Source organism: Benincasa hispida, chromosome 6 (assembly GCF_009727055.1).
Source record: "Benincasa hispida cultivar B227 chromosome 6, ASM972705v1, whole genome shotgun sequence".
NCBI lineage: Eukaryota > Viridiplantae > Streptophyta > Magnoliopsida > Cucurbitales > Cucurbitaceae > Benincasa > Benincasa hispida.
This window is the reverse complement of record NC_052354.1, coordinates 5,554,218-5,571,460: the sequence shown is the minus strand read 5'-3', so window position 1 is coordinate 5,571,460 and position 17,243 is coordinate 5,554,218. Positions and strand designations below refer to the sequence as shown.

Genomic DNA, 17,243 nt, shown 5'->3' with positions numbered 1-17,243 from the left:
TTAATTAAAAAAATAAACAATATCCTGTATCAATAAAATAAATCTCCCAAAACAAAATTAATACTAATTATTGTCTCTTGATAAAGTCCATTCAATTTTTTTTCATAATATTATACACACATGATAATATGTATCAAATTACAATTGTTTGAACAACAATTTAATAAGAGAGAAACATTCCACCATTCCACCAAAACTCATGAGTAAAATTGAACTTTTTTGATAAAATGAAAGGAAACATATGAAACTCATATAGAACAATATTTAAGAGAAAAGTAGAACTTAAGAATAGTCAAGTTTCACACTCCTATTGGTCCATGTAGGCACAAAAATAATCTATAGGATTACACATCATCAGCATTAGAGTCATTGTAGTATATATCATATGTATGTAGTATATAATATATATAATGTGAAACACACAGCTGCAAATCACATCACACACTGATCATAATGATCACTAATCATTAAGTAAAATTAATTAAATTTTTTACTTCAGAAAATGATGGCATATTTTATTTTAATTCTTCTGTAATCTCAATGATTTTCTGAATGTTAATTAAAACAAACATTTGTCCCCATCATTTTGGTCTCCAAAACAGCTCCAAATCATCACCTGTGCATCAGAAGAAGAAAAAAAAGTACTCAATGCCAATTCAAATATAAGAGTCTTAGACGTTTAATTTTATCCAATTCAATCTTTAATGTTAACTTGTTTTAAGAAACATAGATTGAAATTGCTTTTGTATCTTTCAAAACTAAACTAGAAGGAAAATTTTTTCAAGGTTAAAAAATATTTTTAATTTATGAACTTTCTTCATTTTTATCAAATTTAATTTGTAATCATTTAGTCACTATGCTTTCAAATCTTTTGTAATTTAATCCCTACCAAGAAAATTTCCATCAAAAGTAAGTTCTAATATTTGTTATGTAACAGCTCAGTTCTTAATCAATTTATTGATCTATGTTGAAAGATATTTTTTTAAATTTTAATAATATTTTTTATGAGAGAAACTAAATTATCATCGGAGAATTTAGAAAATAGGGATTCAAGTTGTTCCATATTAAAGGTTAGGGACTAAATTATGTAAAAAAAGGAAAAAAAGGAACGTAAAGGGAGAGGAAATGAATACCCAAGATGAAGCATCTTCTTGTCTTGATGAGAGAAAGTAACAGCTCCACCACCTTCCATCATATTAGGAGAGAAAAAATTGCGAGAAGCCAATGCCTGAATTGCGTTCAGTTCTTGTCCAGACACCATGTTTGCTTGTTGAACTCTCTCAACTTCTGCTATCTATAAACACACAAAATGTCACTATATATATCAAATTTAGAGTAAACAAATTAAGTGAGATCTTAACTAACTAAAAGTATGTCAAACATGGGATATAATTATTATATAAATACGGGAGTTCATCTCAAAATCAAATGATAATGAGAGGAGTAATACATATATCTTATGTTATGCATCGTCAATTCCAAATCTAGAATGTTATGTCATGGAAACTATCGTCTTAAAGTAAATTTGGCACGACTTTGGTGCAAATCATTTATACCGATTATTTCCTAAGGTTAACACAATACCTACCTCTACATCAGAGGAGGGTTCGAATCAAATAGAGAAGCTGAGAACAATGAGTATGGAAGAAGAAGATGAAGAATACTATGCAAATCTGGAACATGAGCTTCTGGTTTTAAAGAAGAAGACAAAAACGTTTTAGATTTGGAGGGAAAAAATCTCTAGATCTGAAATTACTACCTAGACATCAAAGTTTTCATAATGGTTTAAAAATTAAAAAGCAAAAAAAATATATTTTTTCTTTTTTCATGCGTGCATGTTACTTGAATCCGCCCATCAACCGGATGGCAGTGGCGACACACGTGTAGTGGGAGAGACGACTTAATTGTCACTCTATCCACTTTTGCAAGTCCTTTGAAGAGCTCTTATATTTATACCCATTTTACAATTCTTAGGGGGTGTTTGAGTCGATGAGTTGGTTATTATAATTTGTAAGTTATAATAGTCTATGTTTGAGATTCATACTATTTAAGTCTAGATAGTAATAGTCTCTATTTGGGGTGCTAATTATTTTAGTCTAGGTACGAAATAGTAAACGACATTGAAAGATGGAAAAAAGAGGATGAGTATAAAATATTAAACACTATAACAAGAGGATTTGAAATAATAATACTACAATTAAATTGTAGATTATAATAGTTGGAGCTCGAAATATAGAGTGAGCTATATAATAGCCCATTCTACCCATTGAAGTTGGGGCCCAAACATCCCCTTAATCTTCCAATGTAAAACAAATGATTCTCTCCTATGTGAGTGCTTCAATGGGCCATGTACCTAAGTGGTTTGTGAGTCATTCCTAGCATCTTATAAAACTTGTAATGTCTCTTCATCTTTCTAATGTGAGATCCTCAACAATAGTAATTTAATAGTTAAAGTATTAATTCTATTTCTTTTAAGAGGTAATATGTTCAGTAATTCCTTATTCTATATGTTAACTTGAGCATAGCTGAATTAGTTAATACACATATCATGAACGAATATTCATATATCAACTAAGCATGAGCAAACTTAGCATAGCTTAATATATTGTCACGACATATATTCCATTTTTGAATCTTCAACTATCTCCATAATGAGAATGATATTGTCCATTTTGGACATAAATTCTCATAACTTTGCTTTTAGAACTACAAAAATATCTCATATCAGTAGAGATAATTGTTATTTCTAATAACTATACGGTGTTGAACATTAAAAAGACATCGATAAAACACACTAGATAAAAGATTTTTCTTGTGGCCCAGTTCATTATGAGTTTTAAGATACAAGTCCCTAAAATCAGGATGAAAAAGCAAATATAAATGCATAAAAAATGGTTGATATGTATAAATTTTCTTTTTAATCAACAATTATGACCTCGATTTTTGAAATTGTAATTGTTGTTTTATCTATGTTCAGAATGGATTTTGATACATATATAGTTTTAAGTTGTTTACTAAAGGGACAAGAAATGATCCTTGATGTATACATACCTTGGTTCTAATACACACATTTTCATTCTCCAGCTCAATCTCCTATAAAGTTTATAAAAATTGAAACAAAAAAATTTGTTAACAAAAGAATTAAAGGATTATCAAATGGGTTTTAAAAGGTAAAATTTGTGAAATAATAATGTATTATGATGGTTTCTGTACTGATCTAGATTACCCTTTTCTGAAGGTACTCAATTTCTGCTAGCAACATTTCATGCTGTTCAACAAACAAACACAGAAAAGTATCAGATTTTTTTTTTTTTTTTTTTTTTTTAAATGTAGAGAAATAACAATAATAATAAAAATGCTTATTAATCCCAATCCCTTTTAAGAGATTGGGAGAAAAAATATGACCTACTTTTAACATTATACTAAAAATTGAAGCTTCAATGTGAAGAAGTATAATGTAACTATAATTAATGATGAGTTTGGGGATTACTTTATCCTCCAAGCTTTCTTAGAAGACAAGACAAATAGGAAAAAATAGGTTTAAATCATTTTTTGGTCCCCTAAATTTTGAATTTGGTTCTATTCTCGTCTCTAAATTTTTAAAGATGTCTGTTTTAGTCTTTAAACTTTTAAAAAGTGATTATTTTGGTCCCTGCGGTTAAGATTATGTTAATTTTTTAAAGATGAAATTTGTTTAAGGATGACATTGTATCTAGTATAGATTGAGTAAGATAAACATAAAATATAATATCAACAACTAATGTGCCAAAATAATGAATAGCCAAAATCTTGAACGTAAATGATTTAAGATCTCCTACAGAAAATTACTTTACCACCTAATTCAAAATTGAAACCCTAGAAGTTTTAGTATCGTTAACTTATTTGGCAGTCTAGACACAAAAAAAAATACAAGTCATCTCATCATTATATTTAAGAGTTAACAAAATCTTAACTGTCATTTTTTAAAAGTTTAGATAATAAAATAGACGTTTTTAAAAATTTAGGAACCAAAATAATTCAAAATTCGAAGATCAAAATAGGATTTTTAATTGTTGAGACGTAACATTCAAACGATACAGCAAACCAAACAGTCAAAATATTTGGAACACAAATACTAAAATATGTAAACTAATACACAAAGTCAAAAAGTAATAATTTTTCATTACTTGTTAAATTAGTGACATTAAAAGAAAAAAAAATTTGAGTAAGAAATATATATGTATAATATAAATATATATAATATAACCTTCTTTGATCTGATTCTAGTGATGCCTCTTTCAAGCCTATTTTCAAGTTGCTTGAGTTCTTTGACAGTAAGAGCACTCAAGGAGTCCCCCATCAAGTGCCTAACAAGATTGCTTCAACAAATGAGAGTAGCTTATTCAACCCACCTTTAATATTTCTTTCTTTTTTGGCTAAATATATAATCTTTTTCTTTTTAATATTTCTATTAAAGATAAAGTTATATATTTAGCCCAATAATATATACATATACATATGAATGAGGGATTAAAGAAAAAAAAAACACACACATAATAATAACCTGTTGGAATTCTGAAGCATTTGTATTTGTTGACGCAGCTTAGCCGATTCTTGCTGATAATACTTCATTTTTTTTTCCCATATCATATCATAATAATATGTTAGGCTTCATGAATATTAAGAAATTTGAGTAAAAATTTATCATAGAGAAAATTCTAGAACTATGAAACTGATTAATTAATTTGTTATTATCTTATGAATAATATTGTACTTTGTTTGTGATACTTTCTTGCATTTCTTATAGATAATACTCACTTGAATGCCTAAAATAACTTTCAAGATTTCAAAAATAATTATACAATACTTTTAAAGTTGTGTAATTTCTAAAAATACCAAAGCTTTTCATTTGAAAATTTTGATTTGATTATAAATTTGGTGTTTTAATTTTGGTTTAAGCATGGTTTCAATATATTTGGCTTTTATAATTCTTTTAAAAAAAATTGGCTTTTACGATTTAAAATCTATATCAATTATGGTTTAGTCAAGAACCTTATACAATCTTCCAATGATAAGTTTTTTTTTTTTTTTTTTTTTTTTGTCATCGAGAAAAGTATCTTTTTGGTATGTAGGTTTTATATCTAGTTTCAATTTGGTTATTAAATTTTAAAATGTTTCAGTTTTACTCATGCATTTTGAGGCTAATTTCTATTTGGTGCCAAGGTTTCACGATGTTACATTTTTCCACTTGAGTTTCAAGTTATTTTGTTTCAATATAATCAAGTTCTCAGAAACTGAAGATTTATACTTTTAACTTTGATTTTTAACATTTTGAAATTTAGAGATTAAATAAATACTAGACTTAAAATTCAAAATAATATGTGAAATAGGGGAATTGAATCTCGATTTACGAAATTGATAGGTTAAATATTATGTTAGTTGAATTATATTCATTTTGGTATAAAAATCAAACTGAAACTTTGAAGTAAATTGAAAATACATTTAGGAAGACAACTTTTAATTTTACCAAAAATATATATATTACACGCCAAAGTAAATTGTATCAAACTATCTACTATTAGTGTCTAAACCTTAAAAAAATCCTAAAATGAATAAAATTTTATTTAAAAAATTTTCCCAAATAGAACAAATGTCAAACTATTTATAAAAATAGCAAAAAGAATATTAATAGATATTGATAGACTTCTATCAGCGTCTATTAATGATAGACTTCTACCAATTCTATAAAAAAAATTACAAAATTACTATTTTATGTAAATAGTTTCCTCTATTTTTTTAATTTTGAAAATCTTCTATTTTATTTTTTATAAGAAGGAAAAAAAATCAGTGTGAAAAATATAAGGGAGGGAGAGAGAAGCTGACTTGAGTATTTAGTTCAGTGACAGAGCTAGTAGCTGAGCTATCAGAACAAGCCTTCTTGTACCTCTCAATTGTAGTTTTGATGCTGCATATATAACAATGTAAACCAATTAGTACTAATCCTTTCACCAAAATTCTCAATTACCACCATTCTTTCACTTTCTTATAATCTAAAGTAATCAACTAGAAGCTAATAATCAAATATAATGTCGAATTACTTATTGAAGTAATAGTTGTTATATTGATTGGAAAGAAAATGACATAGAATCAAATAATATTATAATACGGTGCGCTCAAATCAACCACAACCAACTAGCATATGTATGTATTAACGATCAAGATATTTGTGGTATGAATCTCTCTATTTCTTACTGTACTAAAAAAATATTTTTTAAAAACTTTAATATGTTTGTACAAAGTACTTAAGAATAATGCCCCACAAGCTCTTATAAAATTTATTCATTAACTGCACGTATGAAGTGGAATAGTGAATCCAAAAAGTTATGAATTCTAGAGAATTGTGAACTTTTGGGCTCGCAGTGTAAGAAGTTGATAAGATATAAAATTGATTTTTTTAATAGTAAAATCTACAAACTTTTTGAGCCAAATAAGAAGTAGAGTTCCCAACTTTTACTTTTTCAACTCTTTTTTTTTTCAAGAACATGGAAGATGGAGATGTGAACCTTTACCCTTTAGTCAATAATAAAATATCTTAACCAATTGGGTTATAATTATTGATTAATACATATATATATATATATATATATATGTTCACATACACACATCTTTCAAGGAACTGAGCTTTGTTATGAAAATGATGAGATAACAGGGAATAGATAGTACAATTATTTAATATTGTTCAGTCCAATTTATTTATCCTTAAATACCAAATGACCAGGTTTTTTTAATCCTAGAAGGAATAAATAATATTCACCAAAATTATTTGGATCAGCTGTGTTCTATAAAAAGTCTGTAAGGGGTATATATATATATATATATATATTTAAAAAGAAAACATATTAAAGCGATTGACTAGAGTTTACATCACGAGCCTCTTCAAACATAGCGGGAAGAACCAAACCGGTAACACAAAAGAGGGAGAAAGGGGGTATCTGACGTCATGGCCAGTTTAAAATTTCAATTTTGTCTAAGCTAAACCAAAATAGAGTACATTTGATTTTAACTGAGACACTTTTATTTTTTTTGTTCTTTTTTTTTTTTTTAAAAAAATGTAGATACTTTCAATTATTTTAACATATTTGGAACGAAACCAAATACAAGAAATGCAAAGGGGTGAAGTTCAATTTTTTTAAAAAATAGGAAATATATAAATTTCCATTTATTGATCTGAACTTGTAATTAACACAAGGGAAAAAAAAAATAAAGTAACCTCTCAGATCAAATTATAAGGGTAAAAGACTCAACATATAATAGGGTGTGTTTGATTTAATTTTTTAAGTATTTAATTTTGAAAATAAGTTATTTTAAAGAAAATTGAGGTATTTGGTAACGGCTTAAAATAGCTTTTGAAACATTTTTAAACTATATCTTAAACTTTTTTTTTTTATCAAAAGAGTTTAAATAAAAGTGACTTTTTTAAAAAAACATTTTTTCCTCTAATCAATCCAAACATATAGTTAAACTATTCAAATTTCAAGTTTTTCACCTCACATATTGTATATATATAAAAAAAATGAATCAACCTAATTCAACTAACATAATGCTTGTATTTTAACTTCAATATTTCTCCTACTCCACATATTCTTATAAAAATAAGGGCAAATATCAAGTTATACCCCTAAACTTTGGGGATTGTATCAATTTAAACCCTAAACTAAGAATCTTATCAATTTAAGCCTTAAACTTTGGGAATTCTATCAATTTAAACCCAGAACCTTGGAATTTGTATCAATTTAAACCCTAAATTAATAATTATATCAATTTAAACCCTGAATTTTCATAAATATATCAATTTAAACCCTGAATATTTATAAGTGTATCAAAATAAAACATAATAGAGAGTTTAAGTTAATACATTTATACAAGTTCAGAATTTAAATTGATACAATTATTAATTTGAGATTTAAATTGATACAATCTCAAAGTTCAGGATTTAAATTAATACAATTATTAGTTTAGGGTTTAAATTGATACAACAACCAAAGTTTATAGATATAACTTGATATTACGATGATAATAAAACTAAGGTTACATCATCTACGAAAATGAAAAGACTCAAGTACCCTATTTAAAATGAGCTAGGATGGGTAAAATAATTTAACAAAGTAACATTAAAAAAAATTGTTAAAAACAGATAAAAATTCATATATAGTTTAAAAACCCCCAAGTAGGAGGAGAAAACCTAGATTAATCTAGGAAGACAAAAGAAAAGGTAAAAAGGATATGAGAATTTTTATGTATAAGATATAATAAATCTCTCCATATTTATACCATGATACTATATTATTTACTCAGAAGTTATGTTTGCATGAATTTACATTTTAAGTGACCAAATATATCAATAACAAAGATTTAGTTTGAAAATGATTTTGATTTTAGTTTTTTGTTTTTAGAAAATCGAATAGGATTTGTGTTCAAATCTAGATATTCCTATATACAGTGGCCAGTGTTTGGCATTGGTCATTTAATTTTTGTCTAACAAACCCTACAAATCTCCATGTCAGGAGCTTAAATTTTTTTGACATGAGAATAGCTAATGGTACCAGTGGTTTCTGTTTTGGAGGGTTTTTCTTTAAATTTGAAAATAAAACCCCATGAAAAGAAAGAAAGAAAAAAAAGAAAAAAAGAAAAAGGGAAATATGGGGAATTGGAACAAACTGAACAGGTTAAAATAGAAAAAAAAAAAAAATGAAGAGAGAGATTTTATTTATTTATTTATTAAAAAAAATAGTGTATGGGCTATAGATTCTCTATAGAGATTCTGTTTTCATATTTACACAAAGAGGGAAAAACATAAAGGGCTGAGGAAAAATAGACATGCAAAAGACAGTTTTTGAATAGTCCTATAATTTAAATGCATTGGAAGTGTGTTTCAAGCTGTTTTCTCAAGCTCTTCATAAACAACTAATACTCCTCTACAGTTTAAAGATTTAATTTAAATCATTATAAGTTTTACTAAATTGATACAATTTATTTATAAGTATGAAGTGATATTTTTCATAATAAAAATGAAAAATAAATTTTTGAACAACTCAAGAAGACAAAGTAATTATATCTAGTAAAAACATTGATGGGGGCAAAGCTCTGACAGACAATTATCAGATTCTTAAAAGAAAATAAAAACACACAAAAACAGAAGCCAAACAAATGGGAAATATTCTTGGAAATCACAAAACCAATCCCAGAAGTGCAGATGATACATAATAAGAGAATAAACATTTAAGAAAAAAAGGTCAAAACAGTGAGAGATAGAGATCAGTTGAAAACATGAAGACCTCACTGAGCTTTTTGTATGTATATATGTATCCGGGAAAAATATCTTTTTGGTCCTAAGTTTTGGTTTTAGTTTATATTTAGTCTTTAGGTTTCAAATTGTTATACATTTTAGTTCGAAGTTTTGAGTTTGGTTTTAATTTAGTCCATATGTTTCAAAATCCTACAATTTTACCCTTGACATTTGAAATTTGTTTCAATTTGGTCTCTATGTCTTGAAGTTTACACTTTTAACCTCAATTTTTCACTAAATACTCATTTTTCATCTTTTGGAGTTAATTTATGTTAATACATTAAATTTTTTTAAAAGAATTATAATTAATTAAGTTTCATTATTTTTATCACTTTTAAAATTAAATTTAAATTTTCACTACTAATTATTTTTAATTAATTAATAGAAATTGACGTCAATAATTGAAAATAAGTATTTAATAAAAAATTGAGGTTAAAAATGTAAAATCTTGAAATCCATGGACCAAATTGAAACAAAACTCAAATCTCAAGGGTAAAATTGTAACATTTTGAAACTTAAGGACGAAATTGAAACAAAAATCAAAACTTTAAGGACCAAATGTGTAATATTTAAAATCTAGGGATCAAATAGAAACTAGAGCCTAAATCTAAGAACCAAAAAGATATTATTCCCCTTGTGCATAATCTTTATAAAATATTCAAGGTTTAAATACTATTTTGGTCTCTAAATATTTAAATACATTTGTTTTAGTTTCTAAACCTTTGAAAAGTGTTTATTTTGATCTCTACGGTTAAGAATCTATTAACTTTTAAGGACGAAATCTATGTAAGGATAAAATTGCATCGAACATAGGTTAAGCAAGATGAAGATGAAATAAAATATTAATGACCAATAGTGAACGACCAAAATCTTGAACCTAAAATGAAATTTGAGACCACCTATAAAAGTCATTTTATCACCTAATTCAAAATTGAAACACGGGATTTTTTAACATGGCTAATTTATCTGGCAACCTAATCAACCAAAAATATAAGTCACCTCACTATTCTATTTAAGAGTTAATATAATTTTAATTGTAAGGATCAAAGTAGGCAATTTTTAATACTTTAAGGACTAAAATAGACGTTTTTAGAAGTTTGGAGACTAAAATAAAATAAGATTCAAAATTAAGGAATAAAAAATATATGATGATAACTCATAGCTGATTTAAAATGTGTGAAATTCTTAGGGATTAATTTAAATATTTGTATACTTTTCATGATTATTCTAAGAATATCTATTTTCTATCAATATTTTCATGAAATTTTAAATTTGAATAAAGTGTTCTTTATTTATTTAAAAAAAATAAATAACTATTTTTTTTTTAGTTTCTAAAATTAGGTTTGTAAAACTGCTTCCAAAATTAGATTACATTACATAATCAACGAAATTGCAGGTATGATTTGGAAAATAAGAACACAGAACTGAAAATAAAAATTTTACCCAATGGCTCAAAATTCTTTAAAAATAAAAAAATAAAACAAAGAATAATAAAGTTTTGTTAATAATCTTATTTTGAAGGTTGGTCTGAGTTGTAAGTTTGAAACCCTAGAAACGAAGGGAACATTGAGTTTGAAAAGGGAAGAAGTGTTTTGTTGTTTTTCCTTTTTAATGTACCATGAACAGTTCTTTCACTGTTGGAAAAAAGATGACATATTTATACTAGAATTTTCATAAACACAGCACATGCCTCATAAGTCTAACTATAGAAGGAAGCCACACTTTTTTAATATTTATCCAACAATTGAAAATGGGATTTTGGTTGTGATATGCCCAATATTTTCATACTTTTAGCATTTTTTTCTTCCCCCACTCTTTTGTTCATCTTTCCTTGGGAATAACCATTAAAAATAAATTTTAAATTTACTCAAACATGCTGTCATTGACATTCCAAACAACCTCTTTTGACAATAAATCGAAAGTGTTAGCGACTCTATTAAGTTTATAGTTTTAAATGTCTCGGTGCACTTCTTAATCTCACTCTTCTCTAATAACTTGTTTAAAAAAAAAAAAAAAGAATCAAGTTTGCATTTCCAAACTTTAAAATTTGTCAAAACATATCCATTTGACCTTTCAATTTTGTTTTTTTTTTTTTTTGTCTAATCAGTTTTCTTAAAGATTCATGGACTACTAACTCTATATTAATCCTCGTAAAAAGTTCAATATTTATTTAATAAATCAATTAACTTCTAAACCTTTTTGAAAATATATTAAATCATATTAGACCTAATTAGAAAGTTTTAAATTCAAAGGTCTTTTAAACTCTCTCTTAAAAAATTTTTTTGACGAAATCCTAAGTCCATAAACCTTTTATCGACACAAATTTAAAAGTTGAAGATCGATTATTTTATTCCCATCTCGAAGGAAAAATAAAATAGAGGTGACCGCGACGACAATGCGACTTTCGGAAAGGTTAAACATAATATATTGTTGTTAAGAAAAAAAATCAAACAGAAGTAAATAATCTTGATCGAATAAATACTAAGAAGTAGGGAAAAGAAAGATTAGTTCAAAGTATATACAGCCAAACACAATATTTCATGCAATAATTAACACCCCCTTTAAACAAAACGACGAACTAAAAGGTCAGAAATTTGAACTGGAGAAAGCAATGTATTTAAGAGAAAGGGAAAAAGAAAAAAGAAAAAAACCTGTTATTGGAGTACTCATAGAGACGGCCACGGCTGGAGAAGACAATGAGGGCAACTTCAGCATCACAAAGAACAGAGAGTTCATAAGCTTTTTTCAAAAGTCCATTTCTTCTCTTACAGAATGTCACTTGTCTATTTGTTGTGTTTTCTATTCTCTTTATCTCTATCTTTCCTCTTCCCATCTTTAATTCTTCTTTTCTTTTCTTCCTGAAAATATTAAAAAAAAAAAAAAACATGATCTCTTTTAATATATTAATCAATTATTACATCAACATAAAAAAGATAAACACCCACAAAATTTATTTTATTGTTGAAACTCCTCGAATAATTTCTAAAGAAACCCAACGTGCTGTAGATGGAGAGAATGAAGATGGAAAATATATAGAAAAATAATTTCAAAATATATATATATATATATATGATGAAAAAAGATGAAAACATGAGAATGAGTACCACAAAGAAGAAGATGATGATGATTTAGTTGTATGGTTGAACAGATCTAAATGATAAGGAAAAAAATAAAAATAAAGTGCAAAAAAACTTTTTTCTTAAAAAAAAAAAAAAAAAAAAGGGTTAGGGGTTTGAAAAAGGAAGAAGAAAGAAAACAAACCTTAGAGAAAGGGTTTGAGGTGGTGAGGAGGAATGGGAAAAGAATTTCCAATAAAAAGAAAGGTAGAGAAATGAAGCTTCTTTACTAAGCAACTCTCTGTGAATAAATAAATTTTTTTTTTAAAAAATAAAAAATGTGAATGAAATTTTGAAAGAAAAGAGAAAGAAAAGGAAATGGGAAGTGGGAGTTTTGCCTGAAATTGAAACAAGACATTGGAGTTAATAGCTGAATTAAAGCTTCTCTGCATCTCCAAAATTCCAACCAAAACCAGCAATTCTTTCCTTTACTTTTTTCTTTCCCTTTCATATTATATTTCTCTCCTTCTTTTATTTTACCTCTTTGCCCCTTCCTCATCTTCACATTATCTTTTCTTTTATTCTCTCTCTTTTAATTATTTATAACCTTAATCCACAATCTCATCATTGTTTTCATTTTTACTCTTTTTTTTTTTTTCCATGAACCCTCTTTTCCTTTTTGTAGGGTTTTTAATTTTAATTGTATAAGTTACATTCCATAAGAAACCTAGACTTATATTATGTTGATTGTTTTGGGACAAATCAACACTTGCCACGTGGCCCAGTCGCCACGGATATGATTGTTGTATAAATAATATAGGAGAGGATGTTTTTGTTGAGTTAGAATTAGTAATTTATTTTTATTCTAACATCATCAACCTTACACTATCTACACATATTATACTCTATCGCGAATCTAATTTGTTCTCTAGAATGACAATGCACAATGTTTTCCGTTTGAATCGACCATCGTTCTATTCGTTGTCAACATTAGTCATAGCTAGCTCAACAATACATAAGCACCTCTACTCTCTTTTCTTTGAGGTCAAAAGTGAAAATATTTATACATACTAACATTTCTTTGTAATAAAAAATTATCGTTCTCGGGTGCGATCATACCAAAACTAATGTATTGGATCCCTTCAGAACTCTTCAGTTAATTAAGTGTGCTTGGGTGAGAGTGATGCTAAGTTGGGTGACTATCTAGGAAGTCTTTGTGGTGCATTCGGATATCTCAACTAGATTGACACCTCATTAGCACCTTTATCATACCCCGATCAGATGAAATCCATGGAAAGTCCTTGTGTTGAATCCCTTTTAACCAAAATGATCGTTCTCGTATTTTATGTAAACCCTCAATGTGTCACAAGACCTACATATAAAGAGACTATAGAGATGTTTAAGAGACACATATATATATTTAGAGACAAACTACTGAAAGATATAGATTTTTGTTTTCTTTTTTTGGCTTTCTATAATTAGCTTTTTGGGTCGGTTGCTAAGTCAACGTACATAAAATTTTTCATTTTACTATACAACCAAACATTTTTAACATATAATTTAAATATTTTTAATTAATATATATGTTATTCGATATACATTTATGCATACATAAAATATCTTAAGAAAGAATTTGAGATGAAAGATCTGAAAAAAAAAAAAAAAAACTTTGTTTTGAACAGAGAAAAACTGGTATTTTATCGTTTCAAGAACACAGTAAATAAATGAAAACATTAAAGGTAAAATCAAAAAATATATTTTCGATTAATTTTAAGATGAAAAAAATTAATTTGAGTTAGTTTTATCTTGTTTTATATATTTTTGGAATATTTAGAAAAAATAATAAAAATAAATCCAAAATAACCCAAATAGAAATATAATGATGTTTCGATGCAATTATTAACTTTTTATTTCAAAAGGTGAGTAACTAAAGCAAAGAGTGGAGAACAAAGATTAAAAAAATCGTCGAGAAAAAAGAGAACAAAGATAAAAAGTACTCCGAGACTTCAAAACATTTTCTTTCTTTCTTTCTTTCTTTTATTTTTTGAAAATGAAAAAAATGAATATACTATATAGAAAATCTATATAAATTAAAAAAGAATATAGGTTTGATGACTACTTGGAAAAACGCATTCGAATAGATAATTTCAACTTAAACCAGGTTTACCCTAATGAAAAGATAATAAATTAATAGTAATGTGAAAAGTGGGCTCCATTTGATTATTTTTACTGATGTTTACTTGAGATTTAGATTCGTACTTATACACGGGGCTCACTTCTAAATTTGTAATAAAAAAATGCAAACCGGTTGACGAACGAAGCGTGCTCAATCTATTTACATTTGCAGTTCAGACTCATTATAAGTGTTTCAGATCACACCAATTTTCATTACAGTTTGGTAAATGTGATCTTAACTCGATTGAAACATATATTTTTAGTCAAATGATCAAACATTAAAAACTCCATCTCCTAGTTTGAACTCGAGGAAAAAAAAAGTTCAAGTAAACAACCTTGTCGTTCTCTATTATCAACTCATAGACATTTCATGTAAATGATAAAACTTGTTTGAGTCATTACATACGTTTTAGCGCACTATTTTTCTAATTAGTTTAGTCCCAATTGGTAAACATTTAGTTTTTGTTTTTGGTCTTTAATTTTGAAAATTAAATCTATAAATGCTCATTTCACTTTTAAATTTCTTGCTTTATTATCTACTTTTACCAATATTTTTAAAAACTAACTAGGTTTTGAAAAAAATAAAAAAAAATTCTGTATTTTGGAAATTAGCTAAGAATTCAACATTTTTAACAAAGATGCAAACAATTGTAAAAAAAAAGAGAGAGAAAGTATGCTTAATTTTAAAAAACTGAAAACAAAAAACAAAGGCTATATTTGGTAATTGTTTTTGTTTTTGAAAATTAAATCTGTAGACACTACTTCTACCTCCAAACTTCTTCCTTTCTACTTTTTACCCTAAAAAAAAGTAGTTTTATTTTTGGAATTTGGTTAAGAATTCAATCATTTTAATTAAGAAAGATGCAAACTATTATAAGAAATGTGGATGAAATAGACTTAATTTTCAAAAAGAAAAAGAAAAAAAAAAACAAATAACAAAATGGTTATCAAACGGATCAAAATAATTACCAAAGTTTAGTAACGAAATCAAAAGTTAAAAGAAAAAAAAAACATAGATACAATATAATAATTTTTAAACTAATGCAACCAAACACACATATATGTCAATCTTGTGTTGCATGTATAGGTAGAGTCTATGATGAGAGGACTATTATTATTGCTCCAATAAATTGAAGCATATGTAGTAAGTCTCAAGACTCTCCATATCCCTATATTTAAATGTAATTTCTTTAGATTAGCTGACTCTATTTATATGTCTACAATTTTTATTATTATTATTCAAAGGTCACAAATGCATGTATCACATGCATGGGGATGATTTTTTCCACCTTTGAATCTATGAAATTCTCCTTTCCCACCTAAAGTAAATATAGATAGCTATAAAACAAAATCATAATAATGTTCATAATATTGTGATCGATCTCATTACCTTTATATATTGGAAATATAAAATATTGTTGTTAGAATGTATCCGCTATTTGAATCGACATAATCTAAAAAACAATTTTTACACATGGTTGAGGGTTGCTTATGGCAAGACCCAAAGTTCATGGATCAAGCCCATAAAGTACTAGAAGGAGGCATAAGGAAACACATGCACGAGTAAAAAGAAAATTTTCAATGCCTTGAGATTTCAGCCAACCAACTGAGGCAGTGAATATAACAATTGAGAAATAATCGAGTCGAACCAGATTGACACCCTGTAACTTCGAGTACTAGAAATGTCCCTGACAGCCGCCAACATTACACGTAACTAGAGTTGTATGTTAGAGGAATGTCTTATATAAATAGCCATTTCAAACATCCCAAAGGGGAGGGTAAGTAATCTTCAAAGGAAAAACCTGACCTTACCTCTTTTGTACTTAACTGAATTATACACTCCCTGTACTAATTTAAGCATCATAGTGTAGAAGACTCGACACCTCACTGGTGCGAGCATCTCTTACATAAATCAGCTCGGAGTATTTCGAGACTAGAGCAAAAAGAAGCGGCTCAGGCCCTGTAACACCCTATGGCCAAGATTCGGAATCCAAATACGACACTTGATGACCTCGACATTCCTTTGCATCCCTGCGACCTGATAATGTTATGCTTGCTTATCTTGAACTGCTACTAAGACTGAAGACTATCCCCATATGCCAACACATGTCCTTTCAACATATTTTTTCCTCACTCACATGCTTCACAGGAAATTTCTAGGAGGTCACCCACTCTAAGTTAAGCATACTTAACTTTGGAGCTCCTATGATTGAGCCGCTGAAAAAGAAGGTACACATTGTTCATATAGGAAGTAACTTTTTAAATCTTTTAAGTCTTTCTTAATCATACTTTTTCATATCATCAGAATCCCTATTATTCGAATGTGGTATTGGTTCATTCATATATGCATCTTCAATTCGAGCATTATAGGCCCACAATAAAGTCCAATGTAAACAAGATTCGAGCACCAACACATATCAAGCGAAGTTTTACACAATTTTTAAATTGTGTTAACGAAGTAAAATTTTAAAAGCAGGTAACTATCCAATCAGACTATGGTTTTTGTTTTTCATATATGATATAATGCTTGATGATTATGAATATATCTAGTTTTTTTTTTTTTTTTTTCTGATTTGGTAGATGCACTCGAATATCTCAACTAGATTGACACATTTTTAACATCCCGATCTATCCAAAGTAATTTTATTACCACAAAAAAGATTAGTAAAGAAAAGAGCTGGAGAAAA

General features: G+C 27.4%; 1 protein-coding gene across 3 annotated transcripts; it reads right to left on the bottom strand.

Moving 5' to 3' along the window:
* Positions 1 to 255: 255 nt before the first annotated feature.
* On the bottom strand, positions 256 to 12,732 carry LOC120079474 (agamous-like MADS-box protein AGL11). 3 transcript variants are annotated; one of them, XM_039033673.1, is made up of 9 exons: positions 12,587 to 12,732; positions 11,977 to 12,183; positions 5,863 to 5,944; positions 4,544 to 4,605; positions 4,247 to 4,358; positions 3,227 to 3,268; positions 3,052 to 3,093; positions 1,134 to 1,294; positions 256 to 616 (listed from the first exon to the last, which is right to left on the bottom strand). In XM_039033673.1, the coding sequence occupies exons 2-9, from the start codon at positions 12,156 to 12,158 to the stop codon at positions 613 to 615; spliced, it is 687 nt and encodes a 228-aa protein (XP_038889601.1). In that variant the 5' UTR covers positions 12,159 to 12,183; positions 12,587 to 12,732; the 3' UTR covers positions 256 to 612. The 3 variants fall into 3 exon arrangements, with proteins under 3 accessions (XP_038889601.1, XP_038889602.1, XP_038889600.1); XM_039033674.1 differs by lacking the exon at positions 12,587 to 12,732 and adding an exon at positions 12,430 to 12,454; XM_039033672.1 differs by lacking the exon at positions 12,587 to 12,732 and having other exon boundaries at positions 4,247 to 4,346.
* Positions 12,733 to 17,243: the final 4,511 nt, after the last annotated feature.